Source organism: Phyllostomus hastatus, unplaced genomic scaffold (genome assembly GCF_019186645.2).
Source record: "Phyllostomus hastatus isolate PE091 unplaced genomic scaffold, TTU_PhHast_1.1 phas_scaffold_555, whole genome shotgun sequence".
In the NCBI taxonomy this organism is placed as follows: Eukaryota; Metazoa; Chordata; class Mammalia; order Chiroptera; family Phyllostomidae; genus Phyllostomus; species Phyllostomus hastatus.
The window spans coordinates 2,160,314-2,184,496 of NW_025334036.1; the positions used below are offsets into that span (position 1 = coordinate 2,160,314).

At 58.3% G+C, this 24,183-nt stretch overlaps 1 protein-coding gene across 2 annotated transcripts; it reads left to right on the forward strand.

Moving 5' to 3' along the window:
- The first annotated feature begins 927 nt into the window (after window positions 1-927).
- Window positions 928-23,359, forward strand: BNC1 (basonuclin 1). 2 transcript variants are annotated; one of them, XM_045824712.1, is made up of 5 exons: window positions 928-1,056; window positions 15,124-15,223; window positions 16,236-16,471; window positions 18,374-20,241; window positions 22,314-23,359. In XM_045824712.1, the coding sequence occupies exons 1-5, from the start codon at window positions 1,048-1,050 to the stop codon at window positions 22,996-22,998; spliced, it is 2,898 nt and encodes a 965-aa protein (XP_045680668.1). In that variant the 5' UTR covers window positions 928-1,047; the 3' UTR covers window positions 22,999-23,359. The 2 variants fall into 2 exon arrangements, with proteins under 2 accessions (XP_045680668.1, XP_045680667.1); XM_045824711.1 differs by lacking the exon at window positions 928-1,056 and adding an exon at window positions 13,993-14,099.
- Window positions 23,360-24,183: the final 824 nt, after the last annotated feature.

Here is a 24,183-nt window from a genome sequence, read left to right on the forward strand (position 1 = left end):
CAGAACCAGGCCCCCTCTGTCTCTGACCGCGACTCCCACCATTGCTGCCTTTCCATCTCCCGTCTCCCCGCAACCTCCGATGGTAGAAGGCTGTGGTCCCCCACCCGAGCACCTCCACCAGCGTAAGGTGGGTGGGTGGGTGGACGGACCTGGGGAGGAGGCAGCAGGAACCCCCCCCCCACGCCCCAGTCCAGCCTCCAGAGAGAACAACCCCTTTAGGGAGCTGCCTTCTCCCGCAGGCCTGCCCGCCGCCAGGGTCCCGCGAGCAGCTGCGGCCCATCTCTGTCGGCTCCCAGGGGTCAGGGAAGCTGCTTCTCGCGCAGGTCCTCCCCCCGGTGCTCGCGGGGCTCCGCTCCGGCTGGGTGCTGGAGGACATTTATTCTCACTTGACCCTTGGCACCCCACAAGAGAAGTGTGAATCAGATCCCATTTACAGCCGAAGCGAGGGGAGGTCCAGGAAGACAGCCCCTTGTCCTGGGAACGCGGGGCAGCCAGGGCCGCGCCTTCCGCAGCCACAGCGGGGAAGGGGCTGGTCTGCGTTCTTAGCAGAGGGGGCGACCCCATGCCCAGGTCGGGGGCCGTGCCCACGCGGCGTCTGGAAAGAAACCCGCGGTGGCGCGCGCCGCGGGACCCCGAGGGCGCCCGGGGGAAGGCGGGCGGCGGCGGCCCCGCCGAGCGAGGCGGGAGCCAGCGAACTTCAGAGCGTCTGGCCTCCCGGGGAGGCAGACGCGGACACGTCTGTGTCTCCCGACAAGTGCCTTCAAGCCCGGCGGGGCAGACACCTCCGCGCCGGCCGCCGGCGAGGTCTCCGCGGGCTCAGGGCGTCCGCGGGCGGCCCCGGAGGGCGGCCGGCGGAGGGGGAGGGGCGGGGAGGGGACAGCGCGGGAGGAGGCCCCCACCCGGGCGCAGGGGGCGGGCGTGCGGGGAGCCGCCCACTTCGCCGCGTCGCCCCGACGGCCGGAGTTTAGATGCGGCGGCGCCCGCCGAGCCGGGGCGGACGCGGGCCGGGGACACGCGCGGGTAGCCGGGCTCCGCGGCGGCCGCAGGATGGCTGAGGTAAGCGGGGCGCTCTGCGCGCGGGGCGGCCGGGACGACGCTGCGACCGGTTCGGTCCGCACGGGGGCCGGGGGGGGGCGCCCTGGCCGCCTCCCAGGCCACCTGCGCGGCGGCGCCGGCCGAGGGGGTCCCCGCGGCCGCGGGACAGCGTCGCGCACCGGGAGTGCGGCCCGGGCGGCGCGCGGCGGCTGCGTCCGAGCGCGCCCGCCTCCCGTCCCGCCGCTTTCGCCCCGGGACCCGCTCAGCCCGCGGCCCGCGTCGGGGGCGGCCGCTGCCACCCGGGTTTGCTTTCTGCGGAGCGTGCGGCGCGCGGCGGCCGTCGGCCCCTGCGGGAGCCGCGGGGACAGGCGGGCGGCAGCGAGCGGGCCCCGGGCCCCGGGCCGCGGGCGGGGACGCATCTTTTGTGCGAAACCGCGGAGCCAGGTGCCGGCGGGCGGGCGGGCGGGCGGGGCGGGGGCGTCCGAGCGGCGCTGAGGGCGCACGACCCGCGTGCCGTGTCGCGAACGGCGCGGCGCACGGCGCCGCCGGGGACGGAGACCCCGACGCCGCGGGGGGCGGGAGGGGGGCGCGGAAAAGCCGGACGCGCGTCTCCCGCCGCTTCGCGACGGGACACCTGCAGTGACCGAGGGGGCTGGGCGGTGCCTGGGAGCGCGGGGACCGCCGGCGCCGCGTCCCCGCGTCGACTCCCCCCCGGAGCGCCGCGCCGGTTCCCGGTGGCCGGCGGGCCCGGCCGCGCACGCGGACGTGCGTGCAGGCGGGCGGAGGGGGCCGCTGCCCGTCCCCGCGGCCCCCCGGCTGTGCCCCGAGAGGCTCTGGATTTGTCAGCCAGATGTGACAAGATCGCGGAGAGGCGAGAGGCAAGGAGGAGATCTGATATTAATCAGCGCATAGCTCCAAGCCAAACTTTCTCAAACGCGGTGTACGAACATGTTCTTCTCATTTAAGGCATCTCTTTGTGGCGGCGCGGCTGCCACCGGCCCGACTTTGACAGTTCAGTGGAATGCCAGCGAGCAGCCTTAATTGTGGGAGTGCGATTGTGTGTGTGCTGGGGCGGCGGGCGGCGGAGGGGGGAGGATCAGGCACTCCGAGGTTCCGTAATGTCCCCTGGTTTTACGGCCGCGCTCGCTCGCCGCGCTCCTCTGAAGACAAGGCCTTTAACGCGGGCCAGACGCCCGGTCGCAGCCAGGCCTCTGCTGTTAACACTTAAGGGGCCCGAGAGAGGCCCCGCTGGTGTCCTGGGAATCCCTGTCAGAGGGTGTGAGTGTGTGTGTGTGAGTGTGTGTGTGTGTGCACGGGTGTGTGAGGGGAAAACATGTGTTCCTACAGCTCTGGGTCCACGGAGCACATCCAGCAACAATTTTTTTTTTAAATATGGATTTCTTCTCATCAAAGCGACCGAGATTATGGCTTGACCGTAAGTGAAATAGAAAACGGCCTTTGACAAGTCTTTTTTTTTTTTTTTCCTTGGGGGTCCTTTCATGCCTTGGTTATTGTCTTAAGCCGTCGATGGATTCCGTGGGATCTTTTCATGGGGCGTCTTGGGCTCTTCCTTTGCAGGCACCTCCCGTCGTACCTGCTAACATTTCGGTGCAGTGATAAATAGGCTGGCTTCTCCAGGGTCTGTTCCCATTTCGGTTTGCTGGGTGTTCTTAAAACATCGTTGAAGTGGCATAGGTCACAGTGAAATTTTCGCACAGGATGTAAAAGAAAATTACTTCCGATGTTATGCATTGTCTAGGATTCAGCTTGTGCGTTCAGTAACGGTGGGGAGGTGGCCACCGCGTCTGTGAGGGTGCATTTTGATAAATAATTTCAGCCTTTTTGGCGTCCCTAAGAGGAGGAGAGTGTGAGTCATCGTCTGATTTCTCATCCAGTAAGTTTGCCAACTTTCATTTCACCCAGAAAAGGGTGACGGCTCGTTCAGCCCCTCTCTCGGTTGGACATGGGCCGGTGGGAGAGGTACCTGCCGGGAAGAGGTGGAGGAGCCTTCCCGTCGCCCAAGTGCTGCTCATGCTTTGGGAACTCGTGATGGTGTTCAGACACCTGCGTGCTTTAATTTGGAATATCCTCTGGACCTGCAGATTCTCCCCGGTGCAGAAGGGTTTATCCACACGCTCCTCCTTCAGCGGGAGAGAAAGTGGTTGCTTTGGAGTGTGTGTTTGGCCACTGCCAGATACTAGGACGTGAAAAAAAATGATCTGTTTGCTCCGGTTAGGATTCACATAAGGAATATTAACCAACATGGAGTGATTGCCATGAAAGCGTCAGGCCGGCCTAGAGGGCTCTTTTTATTTGTGGTTTTTATTTGACGTGGCTCCCGTGCCGTGGTTCGTCCCGCACCCCAGGCCCAGGCCCGCATCCTGGGCATCAGCGTGGAAAGAAGGGCAACCCCACCTATTGGGTGAGAAAAGCCGTACAGAGTCTCCCGTGGGATGAATAATCAGTGTCCCTTAAGCACACACGTACCGTGTACGAATGTTCGGGGAGAACTCTACATGGGAAAACAATTTAGAAGTTCAGTCTGCCGGTGAAATTAAACGGCAGCATAGGGGGTGAGGGGCCGAAGTGTCTTGTAGCTTTGGTGCACGGTGTTGTGGAGTTATTTTGACAGTGGCCGTTAAAGAGGTGCCCCGGAGGTTCCACGAGGTAAATTACTTGCAGGAGGAGCGTGCTGTACCCCGGGGTGAGTTTTCACCTCTGCAGATGTTACTGAGAGGGAGTAGCTTTTCTCAGAAACAGCCCTGCTGGAGAAGAATTAGACATGCCCCAAAGGGGAGCGCTCAGGGCTGAGCCACCCTCGGCTTTTGGTGCGTAAGATCAGTGTGTGGGGGGGTCACTGCGTTGTTGTTTTTTTTTTAATTACCTTATCCCAAGTATGCTACTACAGGTTTTTAATTTTATTTCATGGAGATACCCTGTTTTTCGTGGTTTATCTAAGAGATGTTCAAGGTAAACGGGGTTTTCTCTACGAGAGCAGGCATCTGGAAAGGTTTTTGTTTTTTGCCCCTGCAACTCCGTTTCCACCTGAAAACCTTATTTCCTCTTATCTTGTCATGCTTTGAAGCCCTTTTTTTCCCAATTCTGGAAATTCCCGGATTCCCAGCGTGCCCCCCCCCCCATCTCCACGCAGACAGACGCCTGTTTTACGCACCAAGACCGGGTCGGAGGGGCAGTCGGGTGTCTCGTGGTAAGTGAAGCATGGAAAAGGGCGGACCTGCCTCACCGGGATCCAATTTGCCGCCGCCTCCTCCAAGGTCGCCGGGTGGGAGGCAAACAGGCGATCGCTGCCGCCACCGTCCACACATGGGCTCGTTACGGCCCTGCCTGATGTGTCACGGGAGGCCTCTGCCTCGGGGGGACGGGGGGGGGACAATCCTCTTACTCAGCTCACGTGAAAGACAAGAGAGACGGGGAAATAGAACAGGGAGGCCGGGTCCCGGCGGCCTCGGCAGCGAGGGGAGAGAGTTGTCTCAGGGCATCTCTCCTTCCGGCGGCTAAACTTGTTTTTTCCACGGAGTGGTGTGAGTTCGTCGTCTCTTGCAGATAATTTCTGCAGTGGGTCCACGGCCCTCTTAACAACCCTGCAAGTTATCTTCCGGCTCTACACCGGCTTCTGGAAGCGTTGGCCTTGTTCTGCGGCCCTCCGACGGTTTCTTGCATTGCTCATCACGGAGGCAGCATTTTTTCACCGGCCACACTCACGTTTCACGGGACACCGGGCTGAGTTTTAAGACAGGGATCAGAATGGCAGAATTAACGGTCTGATTTTTTCCCTTTTTGAAAATCTAGGGTGGCGGGGTTTTTTTGGTTTTTTTTTTTTTGTTTTTTACATTTTGTTTTTAAAATCTAGTTCTCATTATATCCCTGAAAGAAATGTTTGCAAAAGAGTACTTAGACATGTTCACGATTTCATCATCATTATTTTGCATCAGCAGCAACAGTAAAGGTGCATTGCTTGGGTCGCCGGCCACCTTACTTAAAATTATCCCGAGGTGTAAATGTCTTCTTTTGTTTGTTTATTTCTATTTTTGTTCTCCCTCAACCCGTGGGGCTGTTGTGTTCAGAAACTCCCTACATGTGCACGTAATGTCCTTCTGGTTTCTTGTCATCACGTGTTTCTGAAGATTACCACTGACACCCCCCCAAACTAAGGTTATAAAGAAAAACAATATATTTGTGTCGCTTATATTTCTCTACGGTTTTGTTGTTGTTTTAAACAAACACTCGGTTTGGTTTCTAAGATAACATTTGCATCTTTTTCTACTTCTTGTATTTTTTTTTGGCTTTAGGGACTCATGACTTCAGGAGAAAAGGCCCAGCTGCTCAGTTGCCTGGGCGCACGGCGCAGACTTTGATTTATAGAGATCAAAGGCCGGGTGTTTCCCCCTTCACCTTCTTTGAACTGCGCGGCGAGAGCGCGCTGTGCGCGCGCGCACGTCCCCCCGCAGGTGGACTCGCCCCGCGTCTGGCCCCTGGGCGCCGCCTCCCGCCCGCCCTTCCTCCGCCGGACCCTGCTCCCTGCTTCCCCGGGGCCGGTGGCTGCTCTGTGTGTTCATCCCCGTGCCTGCAGAGAGAACCCAGAACCTGCCAGTTCCCTCCCCACGACACTTTCAGGTCGCAACCGCTGCCTGCCCGGGGTCCGAGGCTTCCCAAGTCCAGCCTTTCAACCGCGCTGGGGGCCAGCGGTGTCTCCCCACGCTGTTCAGAATGCTGACGGCTTCGTGGGCCTGGCAGAGAGGCTGCTGGCTGCCCACTGGGACGGCCCAGCCCCAGCCCCAGCCCCAGCCCCACCCTCGCCCTGGGTAGTTCGGCTCTCGCTGCCCGCGACCGGTCCGCGCCCTGGGGCCCAGCCTCCCGGGCTCGACACACAGGTGCGGGCGAGCCTTCTCCAGGCCCAGGCCCAGGCCCGGGTGGTCCCCGCACACGGGGCGCGCATGCGCCTGCCGCCTGCCGCAGGGAGCCTCCGCGGCCTCTCTACGGAGCACCGCGTCCTGCCTCCAGTTTGCTGCCCCACGCCAAAAAAAAGAAAGTGTCGGTCCGATGGGGAAGGCTGATTTAACAGATTTTTCTTTCACGTGTTACTGCAGAGCGCTCCATGCAAAATCAGACTAGTTTCACGTAACTTCGCGACGTGTGTGCTTGGGAGTTCGACAGTGGTCCGCTCTGGGCCGACCCCGTTCCACCTGTACCCTCGACCCATTCCTTCCCTGACCGTTGCCAGCACTGGAGCCTGTGGGAGCCAGTCCTGGACGTGGCGTGTTTTCATTCATAAATAGGAGTTGCTCTGAAAGGGAAGTCTCAAAAAAAAAAAAAAAGGCAAAAGCAATATACCATACAACACCTAGAAAAATGAACAACTAACTCTTCCGTGACGTTAAATGTCAGTATTCACGTTGCCACTTCGCTGGTTCAAGTCCAGATCCAAGGAAGGTCTCTTCATCTTTAGGTTTACACTTTAGTTTTCTTTCCTTGCGGTTTATCTGTTGAAAAAGTCGGGCGGCTCGTCCTGGAGCAGGCTCCCCAGTCTGCCCTTGACCTCGTGGTGGCGGTTTGTGAACACTCCTCCGTCCCTGCACTTCCTGTAAGCTGGAGTTGACCGAGCGGCTTCATCTAATGCAGGCGTGAGCTTTTTGGGGGGGCAAGAACGCCCCGTGTGTTATAGTGTGTGTCCTTCCATCCAGAGGCCAGCGGCCCGGTTGTCCTCTCTTTAATGAGGAGGTAAGGACACACTGATATTCTAGTTCTTCACCTGGGAAATGTACATAAAGAGAATTTGGGGAATAACCCACTGGCTCCCGGGCATCTCTCAAGGCGGCCGATGAGTTTCGCATTTGTTTTCAGCGTCTTTGGAATTGCTCGATTTCAACAACCGTGCGTGGCTCACACTGACGGTTGGGTCGTGTTGTCTGTTCAGCTGCTGGCCAGTCAGACTGTATGACTCTTCTTCCCCCTGGGCTCCCCCTGGAGCAGACACTGGGAGTCCCTCAGGTTCCTCACAATCACCAGTTCATGGTAGATGCCTTATCCACAAGCAGACGACAGCCAGAAAAAGCCAGTTTGTTACATAAGTTGGTATCGTTTTTGCTAAGCTACTCCGAGAAGATGAGGTCAGGAGACAGGCGCCCGCAGCAGGCAGGCCGCCGCGCACGGAGGGGCCTCACGGGTGTCCTCCTCTCCTCGTCCCCGGGGTCCCGGGACGACTGGCAGACAGTGCTCCTGTTCGCAAGTCCCTCGTTGTACCTCTGTGGGTTTCCATGTGTAAGGAAAACGGTGGACACCTTAAAAAATAAAATGTGAAAGAAGTTAGAGGAAAAAGAAAGGAAGGAAGGAAGGGAGGGAGTAAAAAAAAAATCTGGTTCTAGAAAGAGACGTGCGAAGCACATGCCGCGTGTGAGGGGCAGGGGGGCAGAGCAGCTGCAAAGAGCCGTCGGGTGGAGACCTCCCGCCCTGGAGTGATGCGGGTCCTGAGCCAGAGGGGCCGCCTCCGCAGCCAGAGAGCGAGCGGGCACGGGGGTTCACTGTTGGCGAGGAGGGACCAAGCCCTCTCCCCGCAAGCTGAGGTGGTCCGGCGGCGTTGGGAGATCCCTTGCATTATACATCGGCAGTTTCTTTTCCCCGACAGTCAACACATATTAACAGCAATTGTCTATATTTAATAGTTAAAAATACAACTTGGGAAAACCTAGAGCATTTTTATTGTAAAGCTGGGTGACGTTTTAAAAAGTGATCTGTGACGTAGCAGGCTGGTCCTTGGATTTCAAGTTGGGAAATTATGATTCTTATCTGGGAGTACCTGGCACAGCCTTTAGAATCTCAGACTTAAGAGAGGACCACGCGCTACATGTGGCCTTAGTAATCTATATTAGTTAGCCATTTTTCATGTGGTTTTTGTGTGGCCCTCTCCACGCTCCACAAGAAGATCAGTATGTATCTTAGGAACTGCATTTGGCTGCTAGTGGAAGATTCTCCTACATAAGACACCATCCTGTCTGCTCAGCAATTCTTGGTATATAACGTCAAAGTTGCCTCATGGTTGCAAAATGGCCTCTGAAGTCCAGTCATCACATTCTTGTTCCCGAAAGGAGGAAAGGCTAAGAAGTCCCTCAGCTGAGCCACCTCCCATTTACAAGGAGCTTTCTGTCAAGTTCCACCTAACAATTTCTACCTCTATGCCACTGGCCAGTACTTGTTACCTAGCCACTAAAGGAGATATGGAAATTAAGATTCTTTTACCAAGGCAGATTGGGCAAAAGGATGCTGGGTGGGCATCTATAATGAGTAAGCATGGCACGGCTCTCTCGTGGATCCATAAATTATTCTCTTAAATAATGCCAGCGAAAGGCAGCCCTGGTCATCAGGCCGAGGGTCATCAGCCACCAGGTGTTGGCTTTGAGTTTCTGTTCTGTTGCCTCTTTTGGGAATGACTCATCGCGGAGCAACTTGCACGGAGGTTTTTGTCGTCAGTGTTTCCGGAAGCTCTGTCTGTGCAGAGGCAGACCCCCCGAGCCCGGAGGAGCTGAGAACCTGCTCGCTGTAGGTCTGGCAGTAACGGCAGGCATGCTGTGCTAATTGGCCTTTTCAGCTCTCCGCCGGCGTTTTCTCATTAAGGTGTCTAATGAGCCGCGGAGGGGGGCAAGAGCGGCCATCCAGCCCATTTTATAGTCCGAGGCTCCGAGTCCTGGCGCTGACGCAGACTCGGCAGGAAGTGAGACCTGAGTTGCCTGAGGCCCGTCGTCGGTTTTACCGCCTCCCCGTGAAACACGCTCCGTGGGCTGGAGGGGAAGGAACTCGGGCTCCCCAGGCAGCCCCGCACCCAGAGGTGTCCTTTTAATCCACAAGCAAACGACTGTTAATTGTATACCCTTTTCCAAGGCTCATTGTCAGACAGGGAATAAACTCCGTGTTCCTCGGCTTGCCCCCACCCTCCTAGGCAGAGTGGTCTCTGTCCCCTCCGTGAGTGACCCCCACTTCCTACTGTTCACCTTACCTAGTCCACTCCAGCTCCTCTGGCCCCTTTTTGGTGCCGCGAAAGCGCCTGCCTGTTCGGTGCCTCAGGGCCTTTGCACTCTCTGTGCCCGCAACCTAAAACGTTCGCTCCGCCTCCAGTTCCTCAGTGCCTCCTTGCCATCCTTTGGGACTCTGCTTCAATGTCACCTCCTCCAAAGCCTGTGACGGTGACCCTCTCCACAGGGCCCTTACACCTGCCTCTATTCCGCCATGCCAGCCAGTAAAATTGCTAGGAGAGGTTTCTGTTTAGCTCTTTCACGGCATTTAACCTCCTTCTGAAAGGGTATGGTTTGATTACTTGTTTATGTTCTCCCTCCTGTAGAATATAAGCTCCCTGAAGGCAGAAACCCCATCGGTCCCGTTCGGCACGTGAACCCTCAGCGTTTAGGATGTCTGGTTTAGAACAGCTCAGGGACTATGTGGATGATAATGCCTGACTCTCAGAGTGGCTGTAGGGACTAAACAAACCCGTGAATGGAAGTGCGGTTAGCACCGAAGACTGGTATTTCAGAATCTGCTCCCAGTGTCCAAATTTGAGGCCACCCTGGTGGGCTGTCAGTTCCTCAGTTTCCTTGTCTGTGAAATGGGAATAGTAACTCCCACCTCCAGAGTGCGTGTGGGAAAGGGGGTCACCCACGGGCTCTGTTTACTGCCGTGCTGCACGCATAGTACACGCTCAGTAAAGCCCACCGACCGCATGACCTTGACCTCGGGCACAGTGCGCATCGTCCGCACATCCGCGTTTCCTGGGGACAGTCCCCTCCTCTGACAGCCACGTAGGGAGGACTAAACAAGATCACTTTAACACGAATGCCACCGTGTGGGTGGACAGATGCTGGACGGGCCACTGGTCTCGCCGTGGGACTCAGGACTGTCCAGGGGAACTCTCCCCGATGGCAGAAGTGCTCTCCTCTGCACCGTCCAGGAGAGCAGCACACATGGCCGCTGCGCACTTGAAATGCGGCTAGCACGACCCAAGGACTGAATTTTTAAATTTTATTTGATTTTCATTATTTTTAATTTAAATAGCCCCATGTGAGTAAAGGGCCACTGTATCGGACAGGGCAGGTGAAGTAGCCGGAACCCACAGAGCGGCCGGCTGGCACTCAGCTGGGTCCTGCGCCTCAGCCGGACCGCGGACGACTCCCCTGAAGGGGCCCGTGCCAGGAATCCGGAGACCCCAAAGGTCTTCTGTGCTTTTTCTTCTCCTCTCTCCCACCTAGTCCCCCAAGCACGCCTCCCTGCATTTATCTTCCGTGATAGGAATATGTTTGCATGAGCTGAAGATGACAACGGCTTGGAAGTGGACAGTTCTTATTCTCAGGCTCAGTAACGCACGTCCAGCTGTGGATGTCTGTGTGTCTGCCCCACTGTGTGCCTGGAATTCGAGGCAGCGTCTCCCCAAGCTGGAGGTAGCTCCGAGGTGTCCATGGGTGGAAGTGGGCCCCTCCAGCGCAGCTCAACGCCAGGTGATAACTCCCCATCGCGAGACTGCAAATAACTGGATCACCCATCACACACTGGGGGCATCAGGAACGCCTGGATGCACCAATGAGCAAAGGGCAGTTACCAAAAGAGCGAACCAGAATTTTGAGTGTTGATTTGTAGCACCGCAAAGTGACTAATAACTACTCAGACCCTGGCTGGTGGGGCTCAGTGGATTGAGCACTGGCCTGAGAGCCAGAGGGTCACCGGTTCGATTCCCAGTCAGGGCACATGCCTGAGTTACAGGCCAGGTCCCCAGTAGGAGGTGTGTGAGAGGCAACCACACATGGATGTTTCTCTCCCTTTCTTTCTCCCTCCCTTCCCCTCTCTAAAATAAATAAAGGCTTTTTAAAAATTCAGAAATAGTCTGATTAAAATGAGTGTGCAAAAGGCCATAACCGTGTGTTGACGGGTTCGGCATGTCACAAACATCTGCTTCATGTTTCTGGGGAAGGGAACACCTACCAGGAGTCCAAAGGGAGAGACGTAGGTTTTAAGAGTTCTCTGTTTTGATTCTCATGAGTACTTTCTGTCCCGTAAGGACAGTTTTTATCATTTGACTTCATTTCAGAAGTTTCATCTGTCTTGAGATAATGGTGCTATAATTTGACTGTGTTGTAGAATCCTGAGGTGGGCGGGACAGCGCAAGAGCCTTGTATTAGAAGTTCTCCAAGACGGCGTAATCAGCTTTTTCAGTTCATAAATAATTCCCCTGAGATTTAGTTCAATAGATGCCTAATGGGCTTTATTCAGCCTTAGTCAAATAGGTTCATCTACAGCCACATGAATGGTTCTTCTAAAGCAGCATGCATGCGCTGGAAGTGTAGCTTAAATTGGTGAAAATTCTGTCCCCAAACTAGAAACTGCTAGAACTAAATAATCAGGTGCCGTCAACGGGTCTCAACTCCGGGCGGTTTTGCTGCCTGGGGCACGTGGCCATATCTGAAGACTTTCTTGGTTTTCGCACCTGGGGGAGGGAGGTGTTATTGCGGCATCTGGCGAATAGAAGCTGGAGAGGCTACGAGACCTCCTACGATGCCCAGGGCAGCCCCCAGTCCCCACCAAGAACTATCCAACTCAAAGTGATTATAAGGCTGAAGTTGAGAACCTTGGAGTTGGGTATCAAGAGATGCGGCAGAGAACGAGTTTCATCCGAGGCCGTGAGGTGCACCGGGAACGGCTCCCTGCGCCCCTCTGCCGCCCGGGGCCCTGGGCGCTCACCCAGCGAGTCCTGGGCTCAGCGTGAATCCGAGGGGGATCACCTTGTTTTTAAAGAGGGAGTGGCATTTTCGGGGACATCATCCAAAATAAGAACTTTTCTCATTTTTAAAATTTTGTTTAAGCCCTGGCTGGTGGAGCTCAGTGGATTGAGCACCAGCCTGTGAACCAGAGGGTCACAGGTTCAATTCCCAGTCAGGGCACATGGCTGGGTTGCGAGCCAGGTCCCCAGTACGGGGCGTGTGAGAGGCAACCACACACTGATGGTTTCCCCCCCTCTCTTTCTCCTTCCCTTCCCCTCTCTCTAAAAATAAATAAATAAAAATCTTTAAGAAGGTATTGTTTAAAACAGTCATAGAGCATAGGAAATGAAATATTTCAGAGAGTTCGCACCGAGTGTGCTGGTAGCTATTGAGAATGCAGAGGAGTTCGTCTGGGAGCCAACATTCAGAGTCGCAGAGAAGTGTGAGAAGCTGGAGAGCGTATCAGGTGTGCCACCGACTAATAACGGTGTCCCTGACATGGTTTGTTTTCACAATAATAAAAGTTAAATTATTACTCATTTTTATCCTTTAACTTCCACTTTACCATAACTATGTAATTATGCATATAGGTGTATAGATAGGTGTGTTCCTGTATTTAACACATTAGTAAAATGTATGTATAAGTAGAAACTATAACCACAAAGTAAAAAAAAAAGTTCTGGCATTCCACCAGTGTTTCTCAACCTTTTTCTCATTTCTCCCCACACCCCCACGTCTCAGGAGGCTTTAGAAATGTTTTCCTAGTTGTGCTTCCCCCAGTGGAATTTTATGACACCATACACTGATGTATGTGTACCTGTGTTTTATACATAAAAAGAGGGATATTTTCACCCCATAACAAAATGCATGCCCCTGGGGTGGCTCCGCCCCGCCGTGGAGAAACGTTCGTCGTCACGAGGAAGACGGCGTCGGGATTATCTGGAGTCCTTCGTACTGTCTTGTAAGACTGGCCAGAGAGGAAAAGCTTTCCTCCCGCGTTTCCCGGGGATTCGGAAGCACTGCCGCCACCTGCCACACGCCTCCCTGATGAACGGCCCTGTTCCGTCACCTGAACGTCTCTTGTCCAGATGGTCACTCCGGTCAGGCCCATTGCCATCCGAAGAGAATGGTAGATGACGGTTAAATCGTGTGGATTTTAAGCTGTGTGTAAGCGAGGGCACCGATTGGTTTCCGTGACTTTTTAGGTTCGCCGCGAAATAGCATGCATGGGCAGAGACCCCCTCTGCGTCACCCCCTGCACAGCCAGCGCCCTCCAGCAGGGGGCGCGTTTCTTGCCATGACGAGCCCGCACGGACTCCTGGAAACCAGCCTGAGTCTGTCGTGTTTGCGTTAGAGGTCGCGCTCGGTGTTCGTGCATCCCGCGGGTGTGACAAATGTAGAATGGCACGGGGCCATCGCTGTAGCGTCCTTGGGAGTGTATCCACTGCCGCAAAGTCACCTGCGGCCCGCCTGCTCGGGAAGTGGCGGTGCGGATGTGGGGAGACAGGAACCTCACAGGTCGCAGGTGGGCATGCAAGACGGTGCAGCCCCCACCCCCGCAGGACACACAGTGTGGCGGTTTTCTCAGACAGCGACACTCGGAGTTACTGCACGACCCTGCAACTCCACTCCTAAGACTATACCCAACGGCAGTGAAGATATGTGTCCACCATAAACTTAGACCGGGGTTCCTTTGGGGGAGATGAAAATTGCGTTGTGATGATGCACCGCTCTGCGAATATGCTAGAAATCGTTCCGTCGTAAACCCGAAGGGGGTGAATTGTAGATGTGCATGATACCTCCATGTAAAGCTGTTTATTTAAAGATGAAAACAAACAACAAAAAAGACCACTCTCCCCTCACCACCGCACATCAGCAGTCCCTCCCCACGGCCCGCAACCCCCGGGGACCCGCTGCTCTGCTTTCGGGATCTACAGATTGACCCATCCCTGACATTTCGTGGGAATGCAGTGGTACGACCTCTGGCTTTTCATACTACTGTCGTGTGTTGTGTACGTCTTTCCGTAGCCAGACGTTTTCGAGCTTCACGCACGTGACAGCACGTACCAGGGCCTCATTCTTTCTCGCTGCCTCGTCGTGTTCCGCCGTGCGGCTGCACCACGCTCTTTGTTCATCTGTGTATCAGTCGGAGGGCACTGGGGTTGTTTCCCCTTCGGGGGACACGTCTGTGTGTGGGCAGATGTTTTCCATCGTCCTGGGCACATCCCGAGGAGTGCAATGGCCGGATCGTACGGTGACTCAGCCCGACGGCTTTCCAAACTGCACCGTTTACAGTCCCACCAGCAACTGGTACGTCCGTGAAAGCTCCCGCCAGCCCCCCTTCCAGTGAGTTTCCTGCGTCCTAGACCAGATCCTCCCCGTCCTGTCCCCACACAAGGCCACACAGCGCCTTCACTGGCGGAAGGAGGTTTAAACCCGTAATCGTGGGGCTTTTTCATCCCCCCCAACACACACACTCCCTGGGTTCAAGGCTCTCTTGAGTCATACGGATTCCACCAGCAGCCCTCCCCGGGAGCCCCCCCGCCTGCCAGAGGTCTGTGAGAGCTCTTTCTCTTTAATAATAGATCACATTCTACAGGCCTCCATCCCCGTTTGAGGAATTCGTCGTAAAAATATCCGTGAAGATTTGTTGCTAACACTAGACTTTTGTTGGCACGGACATCGCTCTTTTTTTTTTTTGTTTTTTAATTTCTGCCGTATGTCAGCACACTCCACACCCACACACCACACACGGCACGTTCCCGTGCAGCTGGGCGCCCCCACGCAGGGCCGGCGCAGCCCGTGTCTGTCTCCGTCAGGCACGCGGTCCCGTGAGTGGAGTCGGGGGCCGCCCTCAGGGGCCTCCGGTCCGCTCTGCTGCCCAGCTTCCGCCGCATCTAGACGGGCAGCAGAGTCCGTGTGTGGACGCCCTCCGCCCCGATCGGTTCCCTCTCACTTGTTCCAGGGCCGCCTCTGTGTGCGCTTCGGCCTTGCCGCCGCTGCGGTCAGTGCAGGGATTTGGTGAAAACGGGAGTCCTTACTCTCCTTAGTAACAGTGAGCAAGGTGTTTATTTCCAGCCCATCACCTTATAAAAAGTTCTGGCGTTTCCAGCCTGCTCTCCCATGCAGAAGAGTAGCTGTGACGTGCCCTCCGTGTCCAGGGCCTGGGCCAGCAGCTCCGCTTTCCGGGGGTCCGGTGAGCATGTCTGGGCCCGGCACGGAGTGGGCACGCGTTGCTCAATGAGCACTGCTGAATGGAGGTTTTGTTTTGTAAATGCAGTGTGTGTCCCACACACCACTAACAGGCTACGCATACCTGTGTTCTCTTTGGCAGGCTATCGGCTGCACTCTGAACTGCAGTTGCCAAAGTTTCAAGCCGGGGAAAATAAACCACCGTCAGTGTGAGCAGTGCAGACATGGCTGGGTGGCCCACGGTAACTATTTCCCCCCCTCTCTTGGCTGGTGGTGCTCCCCTCTCAATAACTGACAGTTTTTCAGGAACGGATGCCATGCCCGAGAATGACAGCGAACATTTGTAAGTGGCTGCTGCGTGCCAGGTAACCGGCTACCAGCTTTAATAGATGTGTTATCGCAGTGCATCTGAACAGCGCCTCACGGGGAGTGTTTTGTTAGCCCCGTTCTGGCGGCGCCCAGCGCCGTGACTCCGTGATGACGGAATGTCCCGTGGGGGCCGGGGCAGCAGCTCCAGCCCAGACACCGTGCAGAGTGCCCAGTTCCCTTTGAATTTCATGTAAACAATCAATGATGGTTTAGCCCGAGTATCACTCACATCGTTGGTGTTTGTGTCTGAGGCTTACATTCAGGGTTCCCCGGGCATGCTGGGTTTTTATTGGCGGACCCTGACCTTGACCCTGACCCTGACCCCACACTGGCCCCATGCAGCCACCAAGGGCTGGAAGTACCACTAGTATGAGTGCAGAGTTGAACTTCTCATTTTCTTAAGTGGCAATGAATGTAAATCTAAGCTGAAGTAGCCACATGCGGCCGATGTCTGCTGCATCGGGGGGCGTCGATGGTGGTGGTCCGTTTGCCAAACCGGACACCTTTGGGGTGCCAGACTGGGCTGAACCCGGGCCCGCTGGGCCCCTGAGTCTGAGGTCTTCACCTGCTGCTTCCTGGTTTCCCATCCTCTTGGGCAGGAACCTGCCACCGTTGTTTTTACCCCGTGTTTCTGTACTCCCCCTGCTTGTGGCATTTTACGCCTCAGGGGTGCCACAGGAAAGGGAGAGAAACAAGAGTCTTGGACCAGTCCACTTGGTAAGCTCCTGTGACAGCTGTCAGGATAACTAGTCATTGGAGCAGCCGTGTTCTGTCCGTCGGAACAGACCGCCGAGAGCCAGCGCCAGCCTCCTTCTGGTGCGGTGCTTCTCCTGCCAGGAGAGTCTTTTTTTAAAAAGACGTTGTTGCTTCCGCTCGGTTTTTCAGCCCTAAGCAAGCTGAGGATCCCCCCCGTGTACCCGACGAGCCAGGTGGAGATCGTCCAGTCCAGCGTGGTGTTCGACATCAGCAGCCTCATGCTCTACGGCACCCAGGCCATCCCCGTCCGCCTGAAAATCCTGCTGGACCGGCTCTTCAGCGTGCTGACGCAGGACGAGGTCCTGCGGATCCTGCACGCCCTGGACTGGACGCTGCAGGACTACGTCCGCGGCTACGTGCTGCAGGTAGGGGGCGCCCTCCCCCTCGAACGCCTTCCCGCACCCCGCAGCCATGCAGCCGGCGTAACTGCGGTCACCCTGCCCTCTGATGCTGTCTCTGACGGCCGAAGCCCGCCCTCGGGTTCTGGGAGGACTCCCGGGCTCTCTTCGAGGGGGTGGGGGAGCGGCACCTCACGCCCCCTACATGGGCTTCACTGAGCAGCTCTCCCCCGGTGCCCCGCTCGGCCCGCCCCGGGGGGCTGCCTGCGTCTCTCCGATTCTCTGCAGACTGCACCCAGGGACCCAGACGCCGGCTCTGCCCGAGTTCGCCGAGGGTTTGAGGGTGGGAAAGGGAACGTTCCCTGCAGAGCCACACGCGAGCAACGGCAGTTTCCGCTCCCTAACGCCGCCTGCCGCCCCTCCGCTGACTGTCCTTCCTAGAACCGGTCGCCTCGCGGCATTTCCGAGTGCGCGCCCTTGTGCCTCTCTCTCCCTCCTCTTCTCCCGCGGCCTCCGCGCGCTGCCCCCGCCCCTCCGCCCCTCTGTGCGGGACAGGCGGCAGCTCTCCCCTCTCCACGCTGCCGCAGGGGGGCGCTCTGGTCTTTCTGTCGCGAGCTAGGTCACCGAGGTGTTTTCGCGGGCAAAGGACTTATTTCCCGATGTGAGTGACATCATGCCTCTGACATACGAACCAGCCGGGGCATTTTTTTTCTCGCTGCTACACTAGACCGTGTCAGCCGACTCAGTTAAAAAACTTCAGTGAAACGGGGGTGTGAGTGCATTTCCAAGGTTAACGCACACACCGGCTTTTCTCCGATGGGCCGTAACACGGGAATGCACACTCATCACCGTGTACGGCCCTGGACCCATAAGGAATCGTATGAAGTAGGTAGATGATCTCCATTTTTCGGTTGAAAAAATCAGAGTGCTTCTCAGTCTTGCTGAGGTCCCCCAAGGACGCCCCCGTGGCAGACCGGAATTCGAACCCGCGTCTTTCTGAGCCTAAAGGCCGCGCTCTTCCTCTGGAAACAGGGTTGGTCACCTCCAGAGCAGGACCCCCAGCAGGCTACAAACCACCTTTCATGCAGAGCAGCGTTACAGCCTTACATTATGACATCGATCAATATTTAATGATCCTAATAATCTTGCTTTCTAGCGTTGGGATTAAAAATATGGAATCAATTACCTTGAACCTCCAGCGCATGAAAAATTTATGATGTTACATTCCTCCTCCTCGTCTTCAGAACTCTTACGTGCACCGTGAAAAATCTCAGTAGGCCATCAAATACATGTTCTGTGATAAAATATTTATCGTAGTTTTGGGAAAAGTTAGGCCTCGCTAGAGTTGGAGAGATCTCCAGCGCGCCCGTGTAATTACAGCTCCGCGCTGCGAGCCTGGGCCGCGGATCGATAGAGGCTCATTTGTTTCCCAGTGCTAGTTGCTCGGGAAGACCATTCACACACAGGGAATAAATCCTCCCGCAGTATGGAGGTCTGACGGCTCCACCTAGAGTCTGTAGGTGAAGAAGGGGCTCTTTTCCGAAGATGCGCATTTTAATTTCCGGGGGGGGGGAGGGGGAGATGATCGAGCTCACAAGGGATGACCCGTTGGTTGGAAAGAAGATGGAAACGCGCTCCCCAAAGTTCCCCGAGGCGCGAGTGACATGCATTTCACGTCTCCCTTCCGGACCGCCGCTTACGCTTCTGAGATCTGTTTTCTGCACCAAGTTTCTGGCCTCGGAGGGGGGTGTGGGGTGGGGGGTGCTGAGCTGAACGGGCCCCGTGCTCATCCAGAGGGGGTGTCTTCTTCGAACGTGCACAGAGGTGCTCCGGGGTGCCAGTGGGCATGGGGGGGGGGCCTGACCACGGGGCCCTCTCTTAGAGAAGAGGGTGCAGAGTGGGGAACTGATCATGCGTGTTTGGGTTTAGGACGCGTCGGGGAAGGTGCTGGATCACTGGAGCATCATGACCGGCGAGGAGGAGGTGGCCACCCTGCAGCAGTTCCTGCGTTTCGGGGAGACCAAGTCCATCGTGGAGCTCATGGCGGTGCAGGAGAAGGAGGAGCCGGCGGCGGCGCTCGTCCCGCCCCCCACCGCCAACGTGGACATCAGGGCGTTCCTCGAGAGCTGCGGCCACAGAGGCGCGGGGGACAAGGGCGGCCCCGGCGGCGTGCACCCCTTCGAGAGCCTCATCAACAACATGACGTTCATGCTGCCCTTCCAGTTCTTCAACCCGGTGCCACCCGCACTGCTGGGGTCGCTGCCCGAGCAGTACATGCTGGAGCCGCCGGGTCAGGACCTGGGTCAGGACCCCAGGCCCGAGGTCCACGGGGCCTTCCCGGAGGGCGGCTTCCTGAACTCCAGCTCTGCCCCACCCTTCCAGGTGGAGAAAGAGCCGAGTCTGAGCTGTCCCGAGGCCATCTCCGGCAAGGAGGACCATGCCCATGCGAGCAACTCCAGCTCCTACCACGCGGTCCCCAAGCTGGAACGGCCGCCGCTGTCCCCCGAGGCCAAAGGGAAGCCCGAGCGGAACAGCCTGGGCGCCAAGAAGGGCCGGGTGTTCTGCACGGCCTGCGAGAAGACCTTCTACGACAAGGGCACCCTCAAGATCCACTACAACGCCGTGCACCTGAAGATCAAGCACAAGTGCACCATCGAGGGCTGCAACATGGTGTTCAGCTCCCTGCGGAGCCGGAACCGCCACAGCGCCAACCCCAACCCCCGGCTGCACATGCCCATGAACCGGAACAACAGGGACAAGGACCTGAGGGGCAGCCTGAGCCTGGCCACCTCGGAGAGCTGCAAGCGCGCCGGGTTCGCGGCCGTGACGTCTCCGGGCTGCAGGCCGCTCCCCGGCTGCCCCGGTTCGGGTGAGGACGCCAGGGGCCCAGCGGGCGCCTTCCCGGGCGTCGGGCAGAACGGCGTGCTCTTTCCCAACCTGAAGACGGTCCAGCCGGTGCTCCCCTTCTACCGCAGTCCGGCCACTCCGGCGGAGCTGGCCAACACGCCCGGGCTGCTGCCCTCTCTCCCCCTGCTGTCTTCCTCCATCTCCGAACAGCTGGCTTCCAGCGAAGCGCCGTTCGACGCCCTGCCCAAGAAGAAATCCCGCAAGTCCAGCATGCCCATCAAAATAGAGAAGGAGGCCGTGGAGATCGCTGGCGAGAGGAGGCACGCGCTCAGCTCGGACGAGGACACGCCCCTGCAGGTGGTCAGCGAGGATGAGCCGGAGGCCTGCAGCCCTGGGTCGGACAGGGCGCTGGGGGAGCGGCACGCACCGTCGGGACACTCCGGGAAGCCCCTCCCCGAGGGGCAGAGGGGCTGCCGCCTCCCGTCGGTGATCGAGCCCAGGGGAGCCATCGGCGGGACCCCCGAGCGGGCCGCACAGGAGTCGGAGAGGGAGACGGAGCAGAAACCAGAGCTGCCCACGGTGCCCAGGGAGGCGGAGGACGGGGGCCGGGACCTCCACCTCCCCCCCGGGATGGAGCCCTGTGTCCCCTTCCCAGACTACGTCAGCCTGCAGCAGCGCCTGCTGGCCGGCGGGCTCCTCGGCGCCCTGTCCACCCGGGGGGCGGCCTTCCCTGGCTTCGAGGACGCTAAGGCACTGGAGCGCCCAGGGCCACAGGCGTCGGCGGTGAGGCAGAAGGAGGGGGGCCGCCACCAGTGCGACGTCTGCCAGAAGACCTTCAAGAACGCCTGCGGCGTGAAGATGCACCACAAGAACATGCACGGCAAGGAGACACACGCGTGCACGGTGGAGGGCTGCGCGGCCACCTTCCCCTCCCGCAGGAGCAGGGACAGGTAAGGCGCCCGGGCGTCCGGAGCGGGTGGCGCTTCCTCACCCGGAGGGCCGTGGGATTGTGCTTCTGAGCCCCACCCGCCCCCACTGCTTCGGGGGGCGGGGGCTGCATGGGGCCGAGAGCTTGCATTCCTAAGTGCCCCTGGCACTATGCTGTGGCTGGGCCCGGCACACGCTCTGAGAGCCCAGCGTCCCATACCCAGTGCCACCCTCCTGGGGGTTCCGTCCTGAAATCCACACCCATCCGGCTGCAAGACGTGACCTGAGATGGTGTGAGGCTCTTTGTCATCGTTTTTAAAACCACCGTCTGGGTGGATTTTTTTCTTTTTGTATCTGTTCGGGGCAGAAATATGCATGGACTTATCATGCGGGTTTCACACGGTATCACAGTCCATGTGTCACCCTGCTTTTCCTGGCGTCTGAGAGACTCTGAATTCGGAGACACCCCAGGCCCCGAGGGTGTGGCATAAGGGGCCGTGAGCTCGTGCTCACGTTGGAGGAAGAAGGGAGGTGTTTTTAACACAGTCCCTGCAGCTCTCGGTTTGGACGGGACATTCCAGAGCTGAGCATGGGGCCCAGCGCTTGGCTCTGTCGCTGCTGGGACCTTTCTGCACACGGTTCCAGGGAGTGTGTCTGTCTTTTTTTTTTTTCCCCCTTTCTTTTTGTAAATCACTCGTATGCACTGGAACCTGTATGTCATCCTGGTGTCTGGTTTTCTGCTGACACATTCCTGCCCCTTCCACCCAGAACGCTGACATAATCACAGGTCAGAGCTGCAGTTAAGGCGAAGTGGGTGATCTGGGAGCGTGATTCTGATGACGTCCGGAAAAAAGAATGCGCGAGGGGAGAGAAGTCGAATAGGAAATTTGAAATGGGTTTACACTTCCCCCCTCCCCCGCCCCCCCGCCTCTCCTCCTAGGTCCTCGGCGATTTAGAAGGGCAAGTTCAATCCCTGTTCATTTTGGGGAAGGGTGTTTTTCCTCGTGTGACCTGGGCATGCATTCCGAGCCGTTGGGAGTCATTCTCTTGTCCGCTGGGAGACGGCGGCCCTGGGTAGGGGCTGTGTTTGTTGGTCAGGGCGGCAGGGGGTCGCGCAGCAAGGCCCGTGTGGGTTGACAAGTTGCCTCCAAATGATACCGTGCGGGTCGACGGCGTGTGTCATTATGGGCGTGCATCGCTGCCCTGCAGGGTAATCACCGGGTGGGAGGCTGGTGAGTGGCTGCCGGTGCTGCCCGTGCAGAACCCCTGTCTGGAGTCCCGGGAAACGTGGCGAACGGGGACTGAGCTCAGGGTGTGCGCTCGCTCTCTCCACCCCCCCCTTCTCTCACACCCACCCTCACTGCTGCTCCCAGCCAGTCCGATGGCCGTACCCCTAGACCTTCTGGGGCGGTGCGCGTGCAGATGCCCCAGCTCCCGATGCGAGCCACGGAGGACATGTTACGTTCTCTACTAGCCTCCCTAGACGAAGTAGAAAGAGACAGGCGAAGTAAGTGTTAATAACGCTCTCTTTCAGTCTGTCCAAAACACTAACCTTTCAATACGTGACACGGCCACAAGCCACACATCTCGGGCGCTCCGTAGCCGCGTGGGAGTGGCTGCCGATCGGACAGTGCGGCTCTAGAAGGTAGTATCTCCTGATTTCACTGACGTGAAGTCCTCTGTTCAGTTCCTTACCGTTGGTGGGCAGGTATGTCCCGGGACCCAACCCCCCTGCCCCCCCGCCCCGCTCCACTAGTTCCAGGGTCCCAGTGCAGTTGGCCTTGCTGGAATCTTCTAGCCGTTCTCGTTAGTCGAGGCCCGGGAAGTTGCGTGTCCGTCAGATGGAGGCAGCAGAAGAGGACGCCCTCCCGGTGTCCAGACCACCGACTTCCCCAGGAATGTCCTCATTCCTGGCGAGAACAGCAGCGGGCCAGTGGCCGAGGAACATGCAGCATGGTGCCCCGAGGCCCCTCCCGGCGTGTCACACAGGCCACACATGTCGTCTGGTGTCGGCCTCGCGTCTCTGCTCCGAATGACGACTCTCTATTTGCGGCCACAGCCCGACCCGCGGCTAACCATCTTTTCCCTCTTGCAGGCACAGCTCAAACCTAAGCCTCCACCAGAAAGTCCTGGCCCCAGACCCGGAGAGCAGCGAGGAGCACTTCCGGGCCGCGTACCTCCTCAAAGACGCGGCCAAGGACGCCTACCAGGACGTGGCGTTCGCGCCACAGGCGGCCCAGACATCCGTCATCTTCAAGGGCAGCAGCCGGATGGGCAGCCTGGTGTACCCGATGGCCCCCGGGCACGGCGCCGGCTTGGAGAGCTACAGCTCGGGGCCGCCCAGCGAGGGCACCGTCCTGGACTTGAGCACGACCTCGAGCATGAGGTCGGAGAGCAGCAGCCACTCCTCGTGGGACTCGGACGGGGCCAGCGAGGAGGGCGCGGTGCTCATGGAGGACAGCGACGGGACCTGCGATGGCCCCAGCCTCGTCCCCGGCGGGGACGACGAGTACCCCATCTGTGTCCTGATGGACCGGGCCGACCAGGGCCTGGCCGGCCTGCCCCCCGGGCTGCCCATCACCTGCCACCTCTGCCAAAAGACGTACAGCAACCGAGGGACCTTCAGGGCACACTACAAAACCGTGCACCTCCGCCAGCTGCACAAGTGCAAGGTCCCGGGCTGCAACACCATGTTCTCGTCCGTGCGCAGCCGGAACCGGCACAGCCAGAACCCCAACCTGCACAGGAGCCTGGCGTCCTCCCCCGGTGCCCTGCAGTGACGCGGGCGGGGGCGCCCCTGTCGGGGTTCAGGGCAGGGGCGGACAGCCCACGGGTCACGTTGCTAGCTTTGTTTGACGCCCTGTGGGCCGAGCCGGGCCACAGGCGTTCGAGGGGACGCTCTGGTCTCCCCCCCCAGGGCGGGCACGAGACAAGCCCTGTGGGACGCTGACCCGGGGGTGGGGCAGCCTCTCCAACTGTGTTTCTTAACCCAAAGGTGTTTTTCAGTGACAGGACGAGAACTTGCAGAAACACAGCGCATCCTCCGGGCCTGGGGGCCAGGCCTGCTGGTCCATCGAGGGCCCCAGGCCTGGGGGCCGTCTCACTTGGCATGAGGCTTGCAGGAGGAAGGGTCCGCTGAGTGTCCTGGGTGGGTGGGGTGGGGGGGGCAGGTGGCCGCCCAGGGGGAGGAGCCAGCCCCGGAAGAACCCATCGTGTTGTTCCTGCTTGAAGGGCTCTGAAACGCAGACTCAGTCTGGGGGCGTGGCTGTGGGAGACCGTCCCCCATCTGGGGTGCAAAGTTGCTTCCCCCACCGGCCTGGAGGTCTCATGTGGTGCGCCGGGGGGTGGGGGGGGGCCTCAGAGGAAGCAGGAGGCAGGCTCCCGGCCCCACAGACACGCGAGCGTTGCTGAGCGTGTGCGCGCTCGCCCTGGGCCGCGCAGGCCGGGAGCCGGCGGGGGAAGACCGTGCACTTAACAAGAGTGGTTTTCGATTTAATTTAAAATAACGTTGATGCTATTTAATTTGTGTTCATAGTATGTGAGTGTTTGGGCTGAGGGCAGAGAGGTCACCGGGAGACTGACCTTCTGGGCCTTGCTCTCAAGCAGCACGAGTGACAGCCTAACGTGTGAAACTGCTGCCCGTGTGGCCTCTGGGGGAGTTCAGAGTCCATGTCCCCCGTGGGCCCTGGGCCGTGGGGGGGACCATCCATGTGAACCTGGGGGTGCACGCCGGGTGTACCCGGGAGAAAGGAAACGAGGGTGTTCCTGCCACGTTCTGTGTCTCGGTGTGTAACTTATTCTGAAATACGTTCCACGTCCCCGCACACGTCTGCGGTGGTGGATGGGGAGCCCGCCCCGTCCCGTGGGGTGCGGCCGCCCCCTGAAACGTGGCGCTCACAGAGCTCCGTGCTAGGCAGGGAGAAATCGACTGCATATTAAGATGTCAAGTGAGCCATCTTTGAAAG